A 20206-nucleotide genomic window follows, 5' to 3' on the forward strand; every position below is an offset into this window, starting at 1 on the left:
GAGCAGCTTGATATCTCGCACTATCCCTCTTCCTCTTCTTCCTCTTCTTCCTCTTCTTCCTCTTCTTTCTCTTCTTTCTCTTCTCCTTCTCCTTCTCCTTCTCCTCCTCCTCCTTCTTCTTCCTCGTCCTTTTCTTCCTCGTCCTTTTCTTCCTCCTTTCACCCACCCCCGATCCCTTTCATCCAACCACTTTCTTCCAAACACCTCACAGACGCCAAGTCCATCCAAAGAAGGTAAGCTGCCCAAGAAATATGACGGGTATTTCTCTCATTTCCGTCATGTAATGAGTGTGTTGAAAGATGACTATATCCTCGACTTGGCTCGAAGCGACCAACTTGGTTGCCCTTACTTTACTCGCACTTCCTCTGGTTACCAAAGTCTCCTTGGAAGCTGATACTGCTTGTCAAAACAGATATCCACTACAAAGACAGCGCCTTCAACCGGCATCATGGGCGGAGGAACTCTCGAAGATAACTCTGACCAAGGCCAACCCGGCAAGGAGGGCATGAGGGCCAAGCGGCAGCTGAAGCGCTGGACCGGTAAGTGCTTGAACATTTTCCTCGCGAGATCATAATGATCTGGAGACGGAGGAACTCTGTCTCAGACGCAGGATGGTGTGATCCATCTGGGCAAGAGTCGACTCCTTGCCCTTGGCTTCGGTGCCTATCTCCTCTTCTTGCAACCCTTTCTTGCTCAGCATTGATAGATAGTTCTGTACTGACATTTTCGCAGAGGATGATAGCACCATACTCCTGTTATGTCTGCAATTTAAGTGCAATCAAGAGAATATCAAACTGCCGTGGACGGAGGTCGCCAAGCTCATCCCTGGCCCTGTCACTGAGAGCTCAATCATCCAGCACCTAGCCAAGCTCCGGACCCGTCGTACTGCTGAGGAAAAGTGGATTCCACCACCTCTCAAGCGCTCGGCAGCCGCTGGGGAGAGCAGAAAGACGGGGACTCGCAAGAGAGCCGCTGCAAAGAACCCCAAGGCCAAGCAGAACGGCGCGGTTGAAGACAGTGAGGATGATTTCAACTATGAATTCATAACGGATAAGAAGGCCAAAGACACAGTCACCAAGTCCCTGAGTCAGTCCGGTCGCAAGCAGACCAAGGACACCGCCCGCAAGTCTCGTGGTCAAAAGCGCCGCAATGATTCTCGCAATGACTCCGATCCCGAGTTCGAGCCCACCTCATCCCGTCGTCGTCGCTCAGCCCCGGCGAGCAAGGACACATCTGCCAAAGACAAAAAGATGAAGGAGGGTGCCATGGCTAAGACAGACGATTCTAAGGATGACAATGAGTCGGGTGAGGAGTGCGAGAAGCGTCTGCTGTGCGTGGGAGCCCCGTTCCTTCGCTTTGAAGACTCTTGCACTCCAAATAATGAGTCGATTTACTCCACTGACTCCATTGTTTCCAGAGAATCTGCTGGGTTCAGCCCAGTAAACGAGGAGACATCCAGCAAGATCCTTCGCCTGAAGGTCCCTCGAATCTCCGATCTGCTCAACCCCGCGGATCCTGCGTCAACCAACAATTCCTCCGTGATCGATATCCCGGCCACCACGGCCGAGCAGTCTAAGATACAGGACGAGCCCTGGCTGTATCAGCCCCCGGTTCCTGGTCGCACGACACGGTATGTGCGCCACGATATCAACCCCTATGTTCCGCACCCGAGTCTGTCCGCTGGCAATATGCCCATGATTGCCTCGTCCTGGAGCAATCTGAGCACTCAATACCTACAGGACCCGCTGTACTCTTCGGTTGGCGCGGACATATCTTCCCTCACTCTGCCGCCCATTACCAGCACCAATCACCACTGGCTTCACAGACTGCCGAATGGGTTCACCAACCATGATGACAATACAGGCCAGGGTCAGCAGGATCCTCCGGACAATAGCTTCTCGTCATCTGACTTCAATGCTGATTTCGGTACTCCGGATTTCTGGGCATAGCCTGGGCGAGCTCTGACCTCGACTGGGGATTCTCGCGTCTTTATGATCAATTTGCAATGACTGGTCTTCTTCATGCTGCTTTTTTCAACTGATCTCTCTTCGACTCTTTTCATACCGGATTTGGTTTTCAGGGAATTATTCATGGGGATAGCGAGGTTGCATCCCATATGCTTTTAGGTAGTTTCACACGGTTCCCCCGAAGGGCTGGATTTACGGACATTTCAGCGAGGCTGTATCCAATTTGCTGCTTTATTCAGACCTTATTTGGTTCCTTGGTTAGTTTTCACAATGCCTAGGAAGGGCCAGTATCAAATGAGACGGTGGGATTTAGTTAGCATGAGTTCTTCGTAATCTAAACGGCAGGGAGGTATAGAGAGAGAGCCCTCGGATCGGAAGAATATTCCTCCAGTGTATACCTCTCACGGTCTACACTTGTCACTGCATAGATGGGTTATGATTTCTGGGTGGAATATGTAGTTGATTAATTAAAATTGTAAATCATTTATGTTTCTACTATTAGTGAGGTTTCTGCTTCGGGAATGCTACGGCGCTGCATATGGGTTCACCCGATGCCCGAACGACATATGTATAGATTGAACATATATTGTACATAGGTATGACTTTATAAAACACGAGGGAGCGCTTCCATCTGCTCTTGAAATTGAAAATGAAAACCCTGGACTCTAATTACTCTCCCAAATAATGCTTATTCTCTGCTGCATCATCCGCTGCTCCGATACCCTCGGTTGGTCTCACGTGACTCTTCTAGCGCTTTCTGTCCGGGGGAAGCAGAAAGAAGTGGAAAATTTTCGAGATCTTTGGCTTCATCTCCCCCGGACTCTCCATCTCCTCTTCTTTTCATCCTCCCCTAATTCCTCTCTTCATCGGGTGGACCTCTCCCCTTCCTCTTCCTGTCATTTTCTCTTTCCCTCCCTCCCTCCCCTATTCCATCGCCATGCAGCGCGCTCTGTCTAACCGGGCTTCGGTCCTGTCGGCCGCTTCCAAGCGCGCCCCTTTCTATCGCTCTGGACTGAACCTCCAGCAGCAGCGTTTTGCTCACAAGGTGCGTCAATACACATTATCCAGCCATTCGCCCTGTCTTTCCGCCCATTCCGAAGCTCCCCCGTGTTTCCCCTTGCTCACGGCTAGTTACTAGGAGCTCAAGTTCGGCGTCGAGGCTCGCGCCAACCTCCTCAAGGGTGTGGACACCCTGGCCAAGGCCGTTACTTCGACTCTCGGTCCCAAGGGTCGCAATGTGCTGATTGAGTCGCCGTACGGCTCTCCGAAGATCACCAAGGGTAGGGACGCTCCCGAGTGACGAAGTGTTGACGAACGAGGCTAACCATTGTAGATGGTGTGACGGTCGCCCGGGCCATCCAGCTTCAGGACAAGTTCGAGAACCTCGGTGCCCGCCTCCTCCAGGATGTCGCCTCCAAGACCAACGAGGTCGCCGGTGATGGTACCACCACCGCTACCGTCCTCGCCCGTGCCATCTTCTCCGAGACCGTCAAGAACGTCGCGGCTGGCTGCAACCCTATGGACCTGCGCCGTGGTATCCAAGCTGCCGTCGATGCCGTTGTTGACTACCTCCAACAGAACAAGCGTCCCATCACCACCGGAGAGGAGATCGCCCAGGTGGCCACCATCTCCGCCAACGGCGACACCCACGTCGGTAAGCTCATCTCCACCGCCATGGAGAAGGTCGGCAAGGAGGGTGTCATTACTGTGAAGGAGGGCAAGACTCTGGAGGACGAGCTGGAGGTTACTGAGGGCATGCGTTTCGACCGCGGCTACACCTCCCCCTACTTCATCACCGACCCCAAGTCCCAGAAGGTCGAGTTCGAGAAGCCCCTGATCCTGCTTTCCGAGAAGAAGATCTCCGCCGTTCAGGACATCCTTCCCGCCCTGGAGGCCTCGACCACCCTGCGCCGCCCTCTGGTCATCATCGCCGAGGACATTGAGGGTGAAGCTCTGGCTGTCTGCATCCTGAACAAGCTGCGTGGCCAGCTCCAGGTCGCCGCCGTCAAGGCCCCCGGCTTCGGTGACAACCGCAAGAGCATCCTGGGTGACCTGGGTGTTCTCACCAACGGTACCGTCTTCACCGACGAGCTGGACATCAAGCTCGAGAAGCTCACCCCCGACATGCTCGGCTCCACCGGTTCCATCACCATCACCAAGGAGGACACCATTGTGCTCAACGGTGAGGGCAGCAAGGACTCGATTGCCCAGCGCTGCGAACAGATCCGCGGTGTCATGGCCGACCCTACCACCTCCGAGTACGAGAAGGAGAAGCTGCAGGAGCGCCTGGCCAAGCTCTCCGGTGGTGTGGCCGTCATCAAGGTCGGCGGTGCCTCCGAGGTTGAGGTTGGCGAGAAGAAGGACCGCGTGGTGGACGCCCTGAACGCCACCCGCGCTGCTGTCGAGGAGGGTATCCTGCCCGGTGGTGGTACCGCTCTCCTCAAGGCCTCTGCCAACGGGCTAGGGAACGTCAAGCCCGACAACTTTGACCAGCAGCTGGGTGTCAACATCATCAAGAGCGCCATCACCCGGCCGGCCCGCACCATTGTCGAAAACGCTGGTCTGGAGGGCAGCGTCATTGTCGGCAAGCTGACCGACGAGTTCGGCAAGGACTTCAACCGCGGCTACGATAGCTCCAAGAGCGAGTACGTCGACATGATCGCCAGCGGTATTGTCGACCCGCTCAAGGTGGTGCGCACCGCCCTGGTGGACGCCAGCGGTGTTGCTTCGCTGCTTGGCACTACTGAGGTCGCCATCGTCGAGGCTCCCGAGGAGAAGGGCCCTGCCCCCGCCGGTGGCATGGGTGGCATGGGTGGTATGGGCGGTATGGGCGGCATGGGCGGCGGCATGTTCTAAGCGCGCCTCTTGACCCTCCGCCCGTCCGTTTCTCTCTGTTGGAGCGTCTCCTTGCATTGCTTGAGCCCTGTTTGGATCCCGTGGTGATTTTTCTCCCCTTCTATACCTGTATTCTGTCGACTCTTCCCCTCCCTCTCCACTCTCCACTCTGCTATCGGGGGCTTAGAAAAAGGTTCCGGCGCATCGTGTACCATATCTTGTTGTATTTCTGCCTATCTACTCAATGAACGTTGATCTCTGTTAATGGGGGCCGGGAAAGGGCTCGTCAGCCTTGTAGTATGAACTTGCCGTCTAACCAGTCGCAACGATCGGCAATCATCCGCGGTTCATCCCAGGTGTCGATCATGGATCCGGTGGAGTCGTCTTCTCTCCGCATTTTACCTTGACTATTTGAATCCTCCAATCATCACCCCCTCCTGAATGTAATGCCTCCTGCACCGTGAGTTGAGCCAACATTCCCGAAGAGGCGTAGTCTAGACTGGCCGTTGTGTGGGGCGCCCTCTGGCACGCGGTAATTCTTGCCTGTCGGCCTGCTATCCTTGCCGTCTGCTGCCCTTCTCCCGTGCTCACTCTTTTGCCTTTCTTTCCCTTCGTTCCCTTCTTCTCTCTCCCCCATCACTCCTCCCTGTCCTGCAGTGTCATCTCCTCATTGTAGCCAGGGCTTGTTTTGGATCAGGTTGCCCTTCCTGACTGGATTTGCACCGCCACCTCAGCAACAACTCCAACGTACAACCCCCGAGGATCTGATCTCACCCCGGGTCCCCCGTGCTGATCACCGCGCCGTTCATCCTCCCCAGAGACCCACCATCCGAATTCGCTTTCTTGGCTTCCATCGACAGTCTGATCCGACAGGCCATATATACAAATCTGCACCCTCATTGCCCAGTGGACGGTCGAAGAAGATTATTGCCACTCCTCGAGCGACCGGTTATGCGCACGACCTGCCTGGGACCTCTGACCGCGTTGGTCCCACGCCTGCACCGAGTGTAGTTGCTACCAGTTGAGGAATACCCAACCCGGTGAGCATGACGTGGCCTTGACGATGCAAAGCGTGTTCGCTGACACTGTTTCTAGTCCGCCAGCTCAAACCGCGGAACGACGCGACCCAACATCGTTGGGGTAAGCGACTGACTCCCGCGACATTCCTGATGGCCGCGCTGGTGGATACCGCTCGCCCGGCATGGGTCAGCGATGCCGATCTTCTTCAAGCCCGCGCAGCGCTGCAGCATCAACAGAATCCCGAGATCTCGGCGCCGCGCGAGTTCATCTCCCTGATCGTCGAGGAGCTCATCCACCGCCGTGAATCCCAGTCCTCCCTGGCCGACATTGAAATGGAATGTTCACAGCTGCGCAAGGAACTCCGCAAGCACACCCACGTCAATGAAGCCTTCCAGAAGGAACTGGGCGAGATTGGAGAGATCATCACCCAGGTCGCCCATGGAGATCTCTCCCAGCGCGCGCGGCTGCATCCCCTGGAGATCTCCCCCGACATTGCAACGTTCAAACAGACGATCAACACCATGATGGATCAATTACAAATATTCAGCCAGGAAGTCTCCAAGGTCGCTCGCGAGGTCGGTACAGAGGGAATTCTGGGCGGCCAAGCCAACATCACTGGCGTCAATGGAATTTGGCGGGAGTTGACCGAGAACGTGAATGTCATGGCTAGCAACCTCACTGACCAAGTCCGCGAAATTGCTGCCGTGACCACCGCGGTCGCCCATGGTGATCTCAGCCAGAAGATCGAGCGGCAGGCCAAGGGTGAAATTTACCAACTCCAAAAGACGATCAACTCCATGGTGGATCAGCTGCGTGAATTCGCACAGGAAGTCACGAAGATCGCCAAGGATGTGGGATTCTATGGCAAGCTGGGTGGACAAGCGGTTGTGCATGGGGTTGAAGGCATCTGGGAGGACCTGACCAAGAATGTCAACACTATGGCAAATCGGCTCACGACCCAAGTCCGAGAGATCGCGGATGTGACGACCGCTGTGGCTAAAGGTGATCTGACCAAAAAAGTGACGGCGGATGTGAATGGGGAGATCCTGGACTTGAAACTGACTATCAATGCCATGGTCGATCGTCTCAACCAATTTGCGTTCGAAGTCAGCCGGGTGGCGCGTGAAGTCGGCACAGACGGAACTCTCGGTGGTCAGGCCCAGGTCGAAAATGTGGAGGGTCTCTGGCGAGACTTGACAGACAATGTGAACACCATGGCCCAGAACCTGACCGAGCAGGTCCGCCAGATCTCCAACGTGACCCAAGCGATTGCACGAGGTGACCTAAGTACCAAAATCGAGGTCCACGCTCAAGGTGAAATCCTTACACTCAAAGAGACGATCAACAGCATGCTTGATGGTCTGGAGCGATTTGCCAAGGAAAACAAGGCCGTCGCCAGGGACGTCGGCGTGGAGGGCAAAATGGGCGGCCAAGCCGATGTTGCAGGGATGCATGGTCTGTGGCGTGATATCACCACCGATGTGAATATCATGGCCGAGAACCTCACGTCTCAGGTCCGAGCCTTTGGCGAAATCACAGACGCCGCGACCAGTGGTGATTTCAGCAAATTGATCACCGTCTCTGCGTCGGGCGAGATGGATGAGTTGAAGCAGAAGATTAATAAAATGATCTCCAACTTGCGTGACAGCATCCAACGCAATACAGCGGCTCGAGAAGCTGCCGAGCTGGCTAATCGCACCAAGACCGAGTTCCTCGCCAATATGAGCCACGAGATTCGAACACCCATGAATGGAATTATTGGGATGACTGAGCTCGCCCTCGACACTGATGACCTGCAGCAGCCTGTGCGCGAAACTCTGAACTTGGTCCACAATCTTGCGATCAGTCTCTTGACTATTATTGATGATATCCTCGATATTTCCAAGATTGAAACTAACCACATGATTATTGAGCGAGCCCCGTTCAGTATTGGGGCCACGGTCTTTGGCGTCTTGAAAGCCTTGACTGTAGAGACGAACGAGAAAGCGTTGAATCTTTCTTACACTGTTGATGGGAACGTTCCGGACTTTGTGATTGGAGATGCATTCCGGCTGCGACAGGTGATGCTGAATCTCGTTGGGAACGCGGTCAAGTTTACCGAGAACGGAGAGATTCGTGTCGCCATCAGGCGCGTGGAGGGAAAGTACAAGCCAGGTGAATGTGCCTTCGCGTTCTCAGTGAACGACCCAGGGATTGGAATCGAACAAAGCAAGCTTGGGCTCATCTTTGACAAATTCCAACAGGCGGATGGGTCGATGACTCGACGCTTTGGGGGTACGGGTCTTGGGCTCGCGATATCCAAACGCCTGGTCAACCTGATGGGCGGCAGTATCTGGGTTACTTCCAAGGTGGGCCAGGGCAGCACGTTTACATTCACCTGTTGCACGAAGGAAGCCCAGCCACCGGTGGGATTCAGCGAGCAACTCCTCCCATACCGAAACAGTCGGGTTTTATTCATGGACAACGGCCAAGCACCTGAAATGCCGATTGGACAGATGCTGGTCGAACTGGGACTTGATCCCGTGATCGTGACCAACAATGGCGAACTCACCCCAGATCATTTCCAAGACGAACGGGGATGCGCCTTCGACGCCATTCTGGCTGACAGCGTCGAGACGGCAGCAAATATACGAGACTGTCCTGGCTTCCGGTTCATTCCATTGGTGCTTGTAGCTCCGGTTGTGTCAGTAACGGCCAAGTTAGCTGGCGACCTCGGCATAACCTCCTACGTCACAACGCCCTGCCGGCTAATCGACCTTTGGAATGGAGTCTTCCCCGCCCTGGGAAATCGGCCCAGACGCACACCCTCCGGGTACGGACGCGCCCTCGCGATCCTCCTCGCAGAAGATAACGACGTGAATCAGAAGGTCGCCGTGCGCATCCTGGAGAAGTACAAGCACAACGTGACCGTCGTAGCAGATGGCCAGCAAGCCGTCAAAGAAATCAAGCGCAACCGGTACGATGTGATTCTCATGGACATCCAGATGCCGGTGATGGGCGGTTTCGAGGCAACTGCGCGGATCAGACAGCATGAGAAGATCAACGATTTACCGCGCACACCGATCGTGGCGCTCACGGCGCATGCTATGATGGGTGATCGCGAAAGATGTATCGAGGCTGGCATGGATGATTACCTCCCTAAGCCTTTGGATCAGGACCGTATGATGCAGACCATTCTGAGGTGCTCAACGATGAACAATTCGTTTGTGGTGGCTGCTTAGCTTGGAAGAGTCATAGATGCGACACAGTTACTTTCGCAGACGCAGCAGCTCGAAAATCGGAATGAACTCGGCACTGAACAATCTCCAAGGCCATTTCTCACCATGCTCCTCACCTTTGACACCGGATTTTGCCGCATGCAATGAGCCAAACTCTTCCAGATTTGCGACGAAGAAGTCAAGGATCATTTGAACGGTCAATCCCGGCCTACGAGAGAAAGAGAGACTATACTCCAACGAGTCGCCCTGAAATGACACACTGAATCTTCAAGTGATCCTCAGCCGCAGGTCGAATGATCACCCTATCAGATGAGCAGCTCCACCACTTGAAGTACCCCCACTACCCAAATTTGCGGGAGACGTCGCCGCGGTTTCTTTTTCTTCTCGGAATCAATAAGAGGGTGCCCTTTGTCAATGACCCTGCGTGTACACGCAGAGCATGGCCGTTGAAGGATGATAATGAAGGAACGATGCTGTAGGACTTTCTTATCTTATGTGTTATGTATTGAATTAGGCGAATGTATATGCTTCGAATATAATTCTTCAATTCTTTTATATGGCGAGGGAAGATCTATCGATTCCGCTTGAATCTGTTACAATGGAGTCAATACTTGATGATCTTGGGGTATCGAAATTCAAATATATATATCTCCAGAAGTTACACCCTCGACTCGCTCCTCCGCCTCACCTTCTCCGACAAAGATTCCATCCGCTCGCCCACCCGTTCCCCAATCGGCTTCAGTTTCGCCTTCTGGCTATACAACGCCGAAAGGACATCCTTGTCCGCGTGCCAATTTTCCCAAATATCCTCATCAAACTTCGTATTATGATTCTCGTAGCCGAGATATTGATCAAGGCGCCTGCGCATGGCCGAGTCCTCGGGTACCACGACTGAGGGCGCACGATTCTTCAGCTGGTCCCAGCGAAGAAATATGCGGATGGGATGGAAAAGAAACTCTCTCAGGAACCCGGTGCCTATCTTATGGGATTTTGAGACGGCCTCGCGCAGGTTCTCGCTGAAGGCCATCAAGAGGGTGAATGCGATGAGCGCTACCGAGGCGGGTGCTGATGTTGTGAATTAGAAGTGAAGGCATTAATGACACGAGATGATTAGGCGTACCGGCTATTTCGAACATCAAGTTCAGAGACAGGTTCTCTTTTATCCCGCTCCATTCGCGTGCATTGATCCCAAACAGCGAAGTGAAGAAGGACAGCGGGAGGAAGCTAGGTATGTCAGAGAAAATTGGAGTACTTATAGCAAGGAAGGAAGCTCTACATGACCGTAAAGATGGTGAAAACCATCACAGCCCGCGACTGATTCTGCGTAACCTCTGCCTGCCATCGAGTCATTTTGGATTCGTCAACATTGGCTTGTTTCTGCTTGAGATCGAGGAGTGTTTCCACCTGCAAGACAATATAATCAGAATAAAAGGCCGTGCACCAAAGGGGGTATGTATACCGCTTTCTGCGCTTCATGTGAGTTTTCCTTCATCTCCCCGATCTGCGATCGATACTCCCCGAGCCTTGACATTGCCGTATCGAGGAACATCTTCCCGTACCCCTTGGCCTCGAAGTACTCAACCATCCTCTTGATCACGGTCTCTTGTTGGTCAAGTAGTCTCAACAGCGTAGACAGCTCATCCTCGATATCGCGCAGCTCTAAGAGAACAGATAGGTCCTCGCGGTTCCGCTGTGCAACTTTACGATCGCGCTGATCCCGCTGCGTGGCGCTCATCATCTTACCACTGGGGAGGCGGTTGTGGTCTGCTGGACGATTGGTGAAGCCGCGATTGCGGAAGCGTTTAAAGGATTTCGTGACAGATTCCGTCTGCCGTGGCCAGTTAGTAGAGACTGATAACTCTAAATAAGAAGAACATACTAGGATGCTGATCGACTCTTCGAAGATACGAAGGACCTGCAGGTCATGGTGCAACGTCTTATCTAACAAAACGGTGACGGCATGCAACACAATCAACGCAGCGAGATCCCCGGCCGTATCGAACCGGCGGGCCAAGTCCCCGTTTAGCTCATTGTAGATACTACTGTGCAGATTAGACTGTTCGTATAGTTTGCCCTCGGAGGTGGTAGCTTCCTGGTTTGGAAAAAAAGTCACAATAGTCTTCTCGTCGACGATCCAGAGCCAGAGCTGATCCACCATCAGCACCTTGCCATCCATGAACTCATCCGCATCCGAATCATCGAGTTCGCCCTGTTGTGGTTCTAGGTACTCGCGCAGCTGGTCATCCACACGTACAGGTTTTCTGGTGCGTTTCCAGAGCATCTGGTCATCATCGCGGGCGACGGTAGACCGTAGGTTCGGATACCCGAATTGATCGAGCGTACGCCGGAAATGGACGGGGGGTTCGCAGCCGAGATATTTCCAGATCAGTTGCGCCTCCTGACTAGATTGTGAGATCCTGCTTGGCACGGGGATTGTTCGTCCCTGGGCTATTCTTTGCTCGACGACTTTGCGGCGTTGGATCAGATTTCGATATGTATCCCAATGGAGCTTTCTTCTCGTTAGTGAGATTACAAATTGACGTAGCTTGGACTCACGTAAGGGACCTATATCAACAAAAATCAGTCTGATATTAGGCAACTAAAGGACGTGAAGCTTACGTATAATGCTAACTGGTGATCGTCTGTCTCCTCCGCTTTGGTACCTTTTGGACCGTCCATGTGTCGCGAATGAATACATTTCGGCCGGACAAAGCGGGCGTGAGGTTCTGAATGGCGAGCTCTGTTAAGATTCGAGTACCAGTTTTCCTCATTGACAAATTTCCGGAGACTATATGAATTAGACGAGCTGAAGCTGCAAGAAATGAAGCAGAAACATACAAATTGGGCTCATGGCGATCATGGCAGGCTCGTCGAATCACCTGTGATACCCAACCGGTATGTGTGTAGGGAACGTGGATCCAAAGTAGCTTTTCGGTATCTGGCTCCGGCCGATCAAATCGTGGCACTGATCTAGGGATATCTGACGATTCGACATCTTGGTTCATGCGATCTCGGGTGGATATCGGGGGGGACAAAAGTTCGGACTGTCTCGATGGAGAGGCAGAACTTCTGCAAGTGATAATTAGCAGATAGTCGAAATGTACAAAATACAGACTTACGACGGAGGGCGTGAACTCGACTCTCCAGTCTGGGAGCTACTGTCTGATGTTGTCCGATTGTGAGACTTGAACAGAAGTGGGTTTAAAGCTCTGGTAATAGAATTCCGTCGCTTTCGAGTCGCCGGTGGTGGAGGACTTTCACTCGTCTCCCTCTCGAAAGGTCCGGTTATGTGGATTTCAGGAGACTGCGGGCCCGATCCAGCGAAACTGCGGCTTTGTCGTATGAGAGATGGTCGTGATGTCCTCTCCTCATGGTGAGGCTCATTTATATGCTTTATTTCTGGAGCAGGAACAGGAACATGCGACACCGAGTGTCGGCTACCAAAACTGCTCAGCGACGAATCATCGTAGCCACCAGACTGGCGCTTGCTCGCACGTTTCAGTCTAGTCCGCAAACACGCCGACGGACCATCGGTCAGGTACTCCTCCAGGGAGACGGTCGTAGACCACAATTTCAAAGGTGTTTCATCACTGACGCCCAAAGAGGGATCCTCGAAGAAACCATTTACCTGCACCATGACCTCTTTCTCAACCTCCAGCGGTGTGTCTTTCTCCCTCGACAGCATAACCGCAGTAGTCACGGCCAACCCAAGCTTAGTCAGAAAGTTTTCCAAAGCAGACTCCTGTCCCTGGAAACTAGCCGTTCCGGCATGGTCAGTGGCCATGGGCACTTCCTTCTCATGCTCGATATCCAGCAAACCGGATCGAATCGAGGTGATCGGAGCATGGAAGTCTGTAGAATTTGCTGTTTCGGTGTCAACGACATGCAGAGTCGAGTCGATAGTCTCCAGGAAAGTCCAAACTTTCATATCCGCCGACAGGGCCTTGAACTGGTTGGAGAGGTGCCATAGCCCCTGCTGTCGGGGCCGAAGCTGATCTCTGACAGAATGCGGAATGGCCTGTCTGAGATGTAACAGACGGCCAATGCTAGCCTCATACTCATCCGCAGAGAGATAGGTCGATCCCTGATGAGGAGTGGCCAGAAAGGCAATACCATGGCAGCTAGTCAGAACGGCTGGGTGCGACTCGGGCCGGGCCGCCTGTGCCAGCGCTTGTTTTACCACCAGGCCGCCGGTGCTGTGGCAGATGAAGAAGATGGGTCTGCGCGGGTTCTATTTGAGAATAGATTAATAATAGCACGTCCAATAATATAGTCCGAACATACGCTGTGTTTCCGCTCGTGAAGCAACTGGTGCAGAAACCGGCGCCCGAGCACGTCCAGCTTGTCGCTCTCGTGCAGCTCGCCGTGGTCGTACAGCAGCACGCGCGCTCGGGGCATGTGCTGGAACAAGGCGGTCTCCAGCCAGCAGCGCGAGTGGTGCGGTGTCCATGCTTTTCGATGGTCGGCTCCGATGGCGGGCACGGCCACGATACTGGTTGTTGTCTGGTCAGTCAGAACAAGCGGGGAAGTAGATGTTCCACACACTCTACGTTCGTGTCGGGCGCGACCTGGATCACCTCGAAGAAGGGCCCGCGCGACGATAGGGGCTCCGGACCCATAACGGCAATCACTACACTGTGTAGTTTGTGATTAGAAAGAACAAAAACCCTTTGGGGCCATGCCCTTCATAAATCAGGGGCCATCATCAGCTGAGCCTCAAGCGCGCTCCCGGGTGATCGCGCCCGGGTCAGCCTCGGTGCAGATCTACGAGTCAGTGCGCAAATGATAAAAGAGAGAGAGATTTTGGGATTATATACAATGTTTTCGAGACATGAGTAGGGTCGACTTTTGGAAAGCAAACCACCCGCTCCAGATAGATAGCCCAAGAATGCAGAGACTCTATACACACGCAGCTCATGCGGTATCATCAGAACACGAACGCCAAGACAAGTACAAGAAAGGAGATTTGGGAGGAGGGAGGATTGGTCGCCGAACAGCGGCCCTATGCAGTAAAGTACAGGGGAGAAACAAGCTAAACAGAGTCGGAATCACTGTGTCGCCGCTCGTTGACTTCCCGGGCCATGCGTTTGCCAAGCTCATAGGTCGAGATCATGATGGCGCAGGCCGGCGCGACTTTGAGGCATCGCGCGAACCAACCCCGGAAGAGGCCGGCGGTGCCTTCTTCGCGGAAGATATGCAGCAAAAATCTCGGGAGAGAAAGTTGCTCCGGGATCAGCGTGCGTGGAGGCGCGGGAGTGCTATTGACAACTCCGGGAGGGACATGGTCGTCCATGTGGCGATACACTTGCTGCCGCGTCTTGCCCACGTCGAATGGAGTGGTCACAAAAGCAGCAATCGACCCGGACACAGCACCGGAGACAAAACTGTTGAGGAAATCCGAGGTGGCCGAATAAGGCTCTGGGTCTGATCCCGGCAGATGCGGAGTGTATGGTCGCGTTGCCACGAGAGTCTCCTTCATCTTTTCATATCCCCACCAGTACAGACCAGAGAAGGGAACATCCCGCCACATGGTGAGCGTCAGGCCGCGCCAAAGAGAGCTGTAGCCCTTGGCCAGCGTCATCTGGTGGAGACCCTGCAAGGTAGCCCTGAAATGGCCAGCGCCATGGCCGGGCGTTGCCTGCAGCCGGGTCCGAAACATCTCGATGGGACTGATAGCCGAAGCGGCCCCGACTCGGGCTATTGAGCCGGCCACCAACGGAGCGTAGACATCGGAGATGTGCTGCTTTATGGGACTCCGGTCGTCCGCGCGCAACCAGTCATACCCTGCAAAGTAAATGACGTTGGCTGGAATGCCCATCATCAGCGTAGCACTGAGCCCGCGCCAGAGCGCCCGGGCACCCTCGTTCCGCGCGATCTTGCGTAATCCATCAAAAGTAGACGTGAATGTCTTGCGCTGTGTTTCCTCCACTGCGCAGTCAATCGCCGGGTGTGTATGGCTGCCAACTGCGCCGGCTTGGGGGCCTAGCATGCAGATCGATGCATTATCTCCGATCCAAAACACCTCCCGACAGCAAGCGGTTATTCCAAGGTTTGGAGGCAGATTTTTGAGAGTCTGGGTGGTGTGGGACGTGTATGGCGAGGTGTTGTAAACCTGGGATTGGGACTGCAGCCGGACTCGGACGACGTCTAGGGGGGTGACTGTATAGCACGGCGGTTAGCAGTCTATTTTGGGCATGCGGGAAGTTCACACCAACGCACCTAGTAGTCCCGTCAAAATATTGCCGCATGATGCAGAAACCATCCGCTGGCTTATCGAGATATTGTCGCGCGACGGGCTCGCAGCTGGCGGTCCTGCTGAGGGCGCCATCGTAGTAGAATTGTCAACAGCCGCAGCCCATGACGGCCCGGATGAGGGATCAGATGTGTCTCCGAAGCTGATGCGCGCAGAGGTGCCTGAAGGGCCCGAAGGTGCATACAGCTCGGTCGGCATTCACGGACACGGAGATGAAGAGGAGAGAAAATGCGTCACACGTTCGGGAAGGAAGATTTTCGGGTTGAGCCGGTGGCGCCGATAACGATAAGCCGACTTGTTTCTTGCACTAATCGTCTTGCACACTCACTCGCTCACTCCATGAGTTGACGGTCCCGATGGTGTGCGGATATTGAACTACCTAGATCATCCCTCTGTCTCGGTGATTTTGGACGGGTGCTGATCAATCAGTCCATCTTGCATCTCCGACCTCGGCGCTTCCAACCACCCCCACTACCACCACCAACCATGGAGGACAACGCCGAGCTCGAGTCCTTTCGCCGACAGTGGCGGGAGGAAGTCGCTCGTCGGTCAAAGCCCAGAGATGGAACTCGGACTACCTCAGGAGAAGTGCCTGCACCGCCACCGACACGATTCCCGCCTACGCGCCATGAGGCATCAGACCGGAAGGAGGTGGAGGAAGAGGGACCACCCCCGGCCTCGTTTGACCCGGATGCACTGGCCCAGCAGGTCGAGCAGCTGAGCGTGGAGGAAGAAGATGGCGATGATTTTACCCGTCGCAATATCAAAGAGCCCAGCTCGGCCCTGGAGCACTTCGAACGGGCAGTGGAGAAAGAGGCCGAAGGGAGTCTCGGCGATAGTCTTCAGCACTACCGAAAAGCATATCGGGTGAGTTGGCGCCCTGAAACAGGAATTAAAGATGCTAATTGGTCTCGTTTAGCTGGATTCCAGTGTCGATAAGACGTATCGCAACAAGCATTTCGCCCACGTATGGAAGAAGCCCGCACAGCCCGCCCCAACAACCCCGGCAGCACCGGCACCAACGCAAGCCTCCGCAGAGGAAGAGGAAAAACTGTCGACGCCAGACCTAATAGCGTCATTTGCCCATTCCCCCATTCCACGGGCGGATCCAATTATTGAAAACACACCACCGCCGCCTTGTCCGATCGCCAATGTTCCGTCCGAAGTCATAGTCGAGATTTTGAGACACGTCGCAGTGAGAGATCCGGCCAGTTTTGGTCGGATGGCGCTTGCGTGCAAGCGGCTGGCGTTTCATTTTGTCCATGAACAACATGTCTGGAAACGGGTTTGCCAATCCCTTCAGTTCGGCTTCCAGGGAATGCATTACTCCTTCGCATGCGACTTGCACGGCCATCCCACTTACACCCTGGGTCCACGTTATACTCCGTTTCCTGAAAATGCACCATTGGAGATTCCTAAACCAATGTCCTCGTGGAGCCAGGTGTTCCAGTCGTTCCCCCGGATACGGTTCACTGGCATCTACATCAGTACTGTCAATTACACCCGACCCGGTGCTGCATCTTTCTACCAAAACGTGTCATGGAACAGTCCAATTCACATTGTGACCTACTACCGGTACCTGCGGTTCTACCCCGATGGATCAGTCGTTTCGCTCCTTTCCACCACCGAGCCCGTCGATGTGGTGCCGCACATCAGCAAGGAAAACATGATGGCCGCGCGTGCGACTTTTCAGAAATATCACCAGCGCCAGGTCTCAACAGACCACGGGCAATCGATCTCGGGTGCAACCGACCCTGTTCCCCCGGTAGCCATGGCGGCACTGAAGTACGGTCTTCGCGGGCGGTGGCACTTGGCCTCGCCAGTCCCGTCTCCCGAAACCTCAAGTGACGACCAGAAGCCTGCATTTGGAGCACAACCGCTCTCTGATCCGCGCGACCTTCTTATCGAAACCGAAGGCGTCGATCCCAAGTATATATACACGATGCAACTGTCCCTCCGCTCTCCGACGGCGTCACGGGCTGCCCCGAGCGGTGCGTCGCCGCCCAATCAATCCAAGAACACCAAGCTGGTATGGAAAGGGTTCTGGAGCTACAACAAGCTCACAGATGATTGGGCCGAGTTTGGTCTGCGCAATGACCGGGCATTTGTCTTCCGCCGGGTGCGCGGCTGGGGACTTGATTAAGTTGATGAATTATGACCCGTTTATTTGTGATTTATTCTACACATACGAATAGAGATGATTACGGTGAGGGCGCGTATACCTCTCTCAATATAATGAATGTACTTTGTCGCAACGGTGGTTATCGTTCTTATCGATAAGATAAGCGCGAAAAAAACTTCCAGCAACACCGCTTCATCTTGCGACCACCCGAGTCAAAATGCCCGAGAAGGTCCATACCGTCTTTGCTGATTCAGACAATGAAGAGGCACCAAAGGCGGTTGTCCCAGTGTCTACAAATGCAGACAGCGGTCGCAAGAAGAAGCGAAGCAAGAAGCGGAAACGCGACGAACCGGCCGAAGCCTCTCCTCCGGCAGGCGAGCCGGCAGTGAAACCTCCCCCCGAGCCCATTGCAGCGAAATTGCCTAGTCCTGAAGATTTGGCTACACCGAACAATGAAGTCATCGTCAAACCACGACCCCAATGGAGACCCCAAGCCAAATCCAACCACCTGAACGACGCCAAACACAATTTCACGAACCTACGAGAAAAAGCCAATGCATTGTACGAGCTCCGACGCAAACTGCCCATCTTCAGGCATGCCGATGAGATCCGTCGAAATCTGCGAGAGCAAGACGTGATGCTGCTGGTGGGTGAGACAGGTAGCGGAAAAAGTACACAGATTCCCCAGTTTCTCGTCAATGAGTTCTGGTGTCGACCGACCACTACCGCAGTCACACAAGAAGACGGCAGAACGAAGGAGATAACGGTCGGAGGGTGCATTGCCATCACGCAGCCCCGTCGAGTCGCGGCCATCTCGCTTGCGCGGCGCGTGGCGGAGGAGATGGGCACGCCGCTTGGGTCATCATCGCCTGCCAGCAAGGTTGGGTACTCGGTGCGGTTTGACACGTCGACCTCGCCGAGTACGCGGATTAAATTCTTGACGGAGGGAATGCTGCTCCAGGAGATGCTACATGACCCAGCTCTCACTCGGTACAGCGCGATTGTGGTCGATGAAGTCCACGAGAGGGGCATCAATGTTGATTTGGTACTTGGATTCCTGCGCAATCTTGTGTCCGGCAATCTGGAGGGTCGGGGCGGGGTGCCATTGAAAGTCGCGGTTATGAGTGCTACGGCCGATATGGAAAGCTTACAGGGCTTCTTCCAGGAAGGATATAAACTGCAGGCTGGGGAACAGAAGGATACGGAAAAGGACATATCGGTCTGCCACATCAAGGGCCGGCAGTTCCCCGTCAAGATGATCTACTCGCCCGAGCCAGTGCATGATTTCGTCGACGCGGCGCTCAAGGTGATCTTCCAGATTCACTACAAAGAGCCGATCCCCGGTGATATTTTGGTTTTCTTGACAGGCCAGGAAACCGTGGAGGCTTTGGAGCATCTCATCAATGAATACGCCATCGGGATGGACCCTTCACTCCCACGGGTTCAAGTCTTGCCGCTCTTCGCCGCGCTGCCTCAAGCTGCACAGCAACGGGTCTTCCTGCCCACGCCGCCACGCACGCGCAAGATTGTCCTGTCGACGAACATCGCCGAAACTTCCGTCACGGTGTCGGGGGTGCGGTATGTGGTGGACTGCGGCAAAGCCAAAATCAAGCAGTTCCGGACGCGCCTGGGCTTGGATTCTCTGCTGGTCAAGCCTATCTCCAAGTCGGCTGCTATCCAGCGGAAAGGTCGTGCTGGCCGCGAAGCGCCGGGACAGTGTTTCCGCCTCTACACCGAAAAGGATTACCTGGCACTAGAGGAGACGAACCCACCGGAGATTCTGCGCTGCGATCTCAGCCAGGCGCTGCTGAACATGAAAGCGCGCGGCGTCGACGACATCGTGCGGTTCCCCTTCCTCACTCGCCCGCCCCGCGAAGCACTCGAGAAAGCGCTGTTACAACTACTCAATATCGACGCCCTCGAAGAGTCCGGCTCGATCAGCGCGATCGGCCTGCACATCGCCAAACTACCCCTCACTCCAACCCTGGGCCGGGTACTGCTGGCGGCAGCGGACAATGGGGCCGACTGCCTGACGGACGTCATCGACATTATCTCGTGCTTGAGCGTCGAAAATATCTTCCTCAATACGACCTCTGAAGAAAAGAAGGAGGCGGCCGAAGCGGCGCGGCGCGACCTCTACCGGCGCGAGGGCGACCACCTCACGATGCTGGCGACGGTCCGAGCCTACGCGGCAGAGAACGCCGACCGCAAGGCGTGGGCGGAGCGACATTTGGTCTCGCACCGGGCGATGCAATCGGTGATGGTGAGTCGCAATATATGCGTGGACTGACGTCTTTATTTCTTTACTGACAACACATCATATCAGGACGTCCGCAAGCAACTCCGGATGCAATGCCGCCAAGCCAAACTACTCCCCAGCGACGCCATCGACGACTCGCCGTCGCGCGACCCATCGCCCGTTTTGATCCTCCAGAGCTTCCTGTGCGGGTTCGCAGCCAACACTGCCCGGCTGGTGCCCGATGGCAGCTACCGCACGGTGGTGGGGAACCAGACGGTAGCAATCCACCCGTCCAGCGTGCTGTTTGGCAAGAAGGTCGAGGCGATCATGTACAACGAGTTTGTGTTTACGAACCGAAGCTATGCGCGAGGGGTGAGTGCGGTGCAGATGGACTGGGTTGGAGAGGCGCTGGCGGGGAAGTAGTTATATAGAGATGATGATCGACTAGATCCTAGATACCCCTTTGATGTTATTTTTCTTTTTCCAGAATCATCTCAGTCCATACCGTACCTCCCGTACCGGTGTCTGTTCCGGGGTTAGGGTTCATGTACA

The 20206-nt window shown here is 54.6% G+C and overlaps 7 protein-coding genes across 7 annotated transcripts; 5 read left to right on the forward strand and 2 right to left on the reverse strand.

Annotated features, from left to right (window-relative positions):
* Positions 1-448: 448 nt before the first annotated feature.
* On the forward strand, positions 449-1949 carry N7510_008255 (uncharacterized protein; the record flags this gene model as incomplete). The annotated part of the gene is made up of 2 exons (XM_056980180.1): positions 449-539; positions 733-1949. The coding sequence occupies 2 exons, from the start codon at positions 449-451 to the stop codon at positions 1947-1949; spliced, it is 1308 nt and encodes a 435-aa protein (XP_056830389.1).
* Positions 1950-2904: 955 nt separating this feature from the next.
* On the forward strand, positions 2905-4823 carry hsp60 (chaperone ATPase HSP60; the record flags this gene model as incomplete). Its single annotated transcript, XM_056980181.1, has 3 exons — positions 2905-3012; positions 3106-3247; positions 3301-4823. 3 exons carry the CDS (start codon positions 2905-2907, stop codon positions 4821-4823), a joined length of 1773 nt encoding a protein of 590 aa, XP_056830390.1.
* Positions 4824-5971: 1148 nt separating this feature from the next.
* On the forward strand, positions 5972-9043 carry N7510_008257 (CheY-like superfamily; the record flags this gene model as incomplete). The annotated part of the gene is made up of 1 exon (XM_056980182.1): positions 5972-9043. The coding sequence occupies one exon, from the start codon at positions 5972-5974 to the stop codon at positions 9041-9043; it is 3072 nt and encodes a 1023-aa protein (XP_056830391.1).
* Positions 9044-9698: 655 nt separating this feature from the next.
* On the reverse strand, positions 9699-13669 carry N7510_008258 (uncharacterized protein; the record flags this gene model as incomplete). Its single annotated transcript, XM_056980183.1, has 9 exons — positions 9699-10105; positions 10161-10264; positions 10317-10444; positions 10500-10868; positions 10920-11605; positions 11704-11828; positions 11879-12109; positions 12160-13271; positions 13325-13669. Coding segments are annotated over 9 exons (3507 nt in total), but the record flags the coding sequence as incomplete, so codon positions are not given.
* A 403-nt stretch (positions 13670-14072) lies between these two features.
* N7510_008259 (putative mitochondrial carrier protein) lies at positions 14073-15491 on the reverse strand (the record flags this gene model as incomplete). The annotated part of the gene is made up of 2 exons (XM_056980184.1): positions 14073-15199; positions 15260-15491. The coding sequence occupies 2 exons, from the start codon at positions 15489-15491 to the stop codon at positions 14073-14075; spliced, it is 1359 nt and encodes a 452-aa protein (XP_056830393.1).
* Positions 15492-15779: 288 nt separating this feature from the next.
* N7510_008260 (putative F-box protein (Pof7)) lies at positions 15780-17436 on the forward strand (the record flags this gene model as incomplete). Its single annotated transcript, XM_056980185.1, has 2 exons — positions 15780-16160; positions 16213-17436. 2 exons carry the CDS (start codon positions 15780-15782, stop codon positions 17434-17436), a joined length of 1605 nt encoding a protein of 534 aa, XP_056830394.1.
* A 196-nt stretch (positions 17437-17632) lies between these two features.
* N7510_008261 (putative ATP-dependent RNA helicase (Hrh1)) lies at positions 17633-20077 on the forward strand (the record flags this gene model as incomplete). Its single annotated transcript, XM_056980186.1, has 2 exons — positions 17633-19678; positions 19742-20077. 2 exons carry the CDS (start codon positions 17633-17635, stop codon positions 20075-20077), a joined length of 2382 nt encoding a protein of 793 aa, XP_056830395.1.
* Between the last annotated feature and the right edge of the window lie 129 nt (positions 20078-20206).

Source organism: Penicillium lagena (assembly GCF_028827675.1).
Source record: "Penicillium lagena strain IBT 129212 chromosome Unknown utg000006l_segment0_segment0, whole genome shotgun sequence".
In the NCBI taxonomy this organism is placed as follows: Eukaryota; Fungi; Ascomycota; class Eurotiomycetes; order Eurotiales; family Aspergillaceae; genus Penicillium; species Penicillium lagena.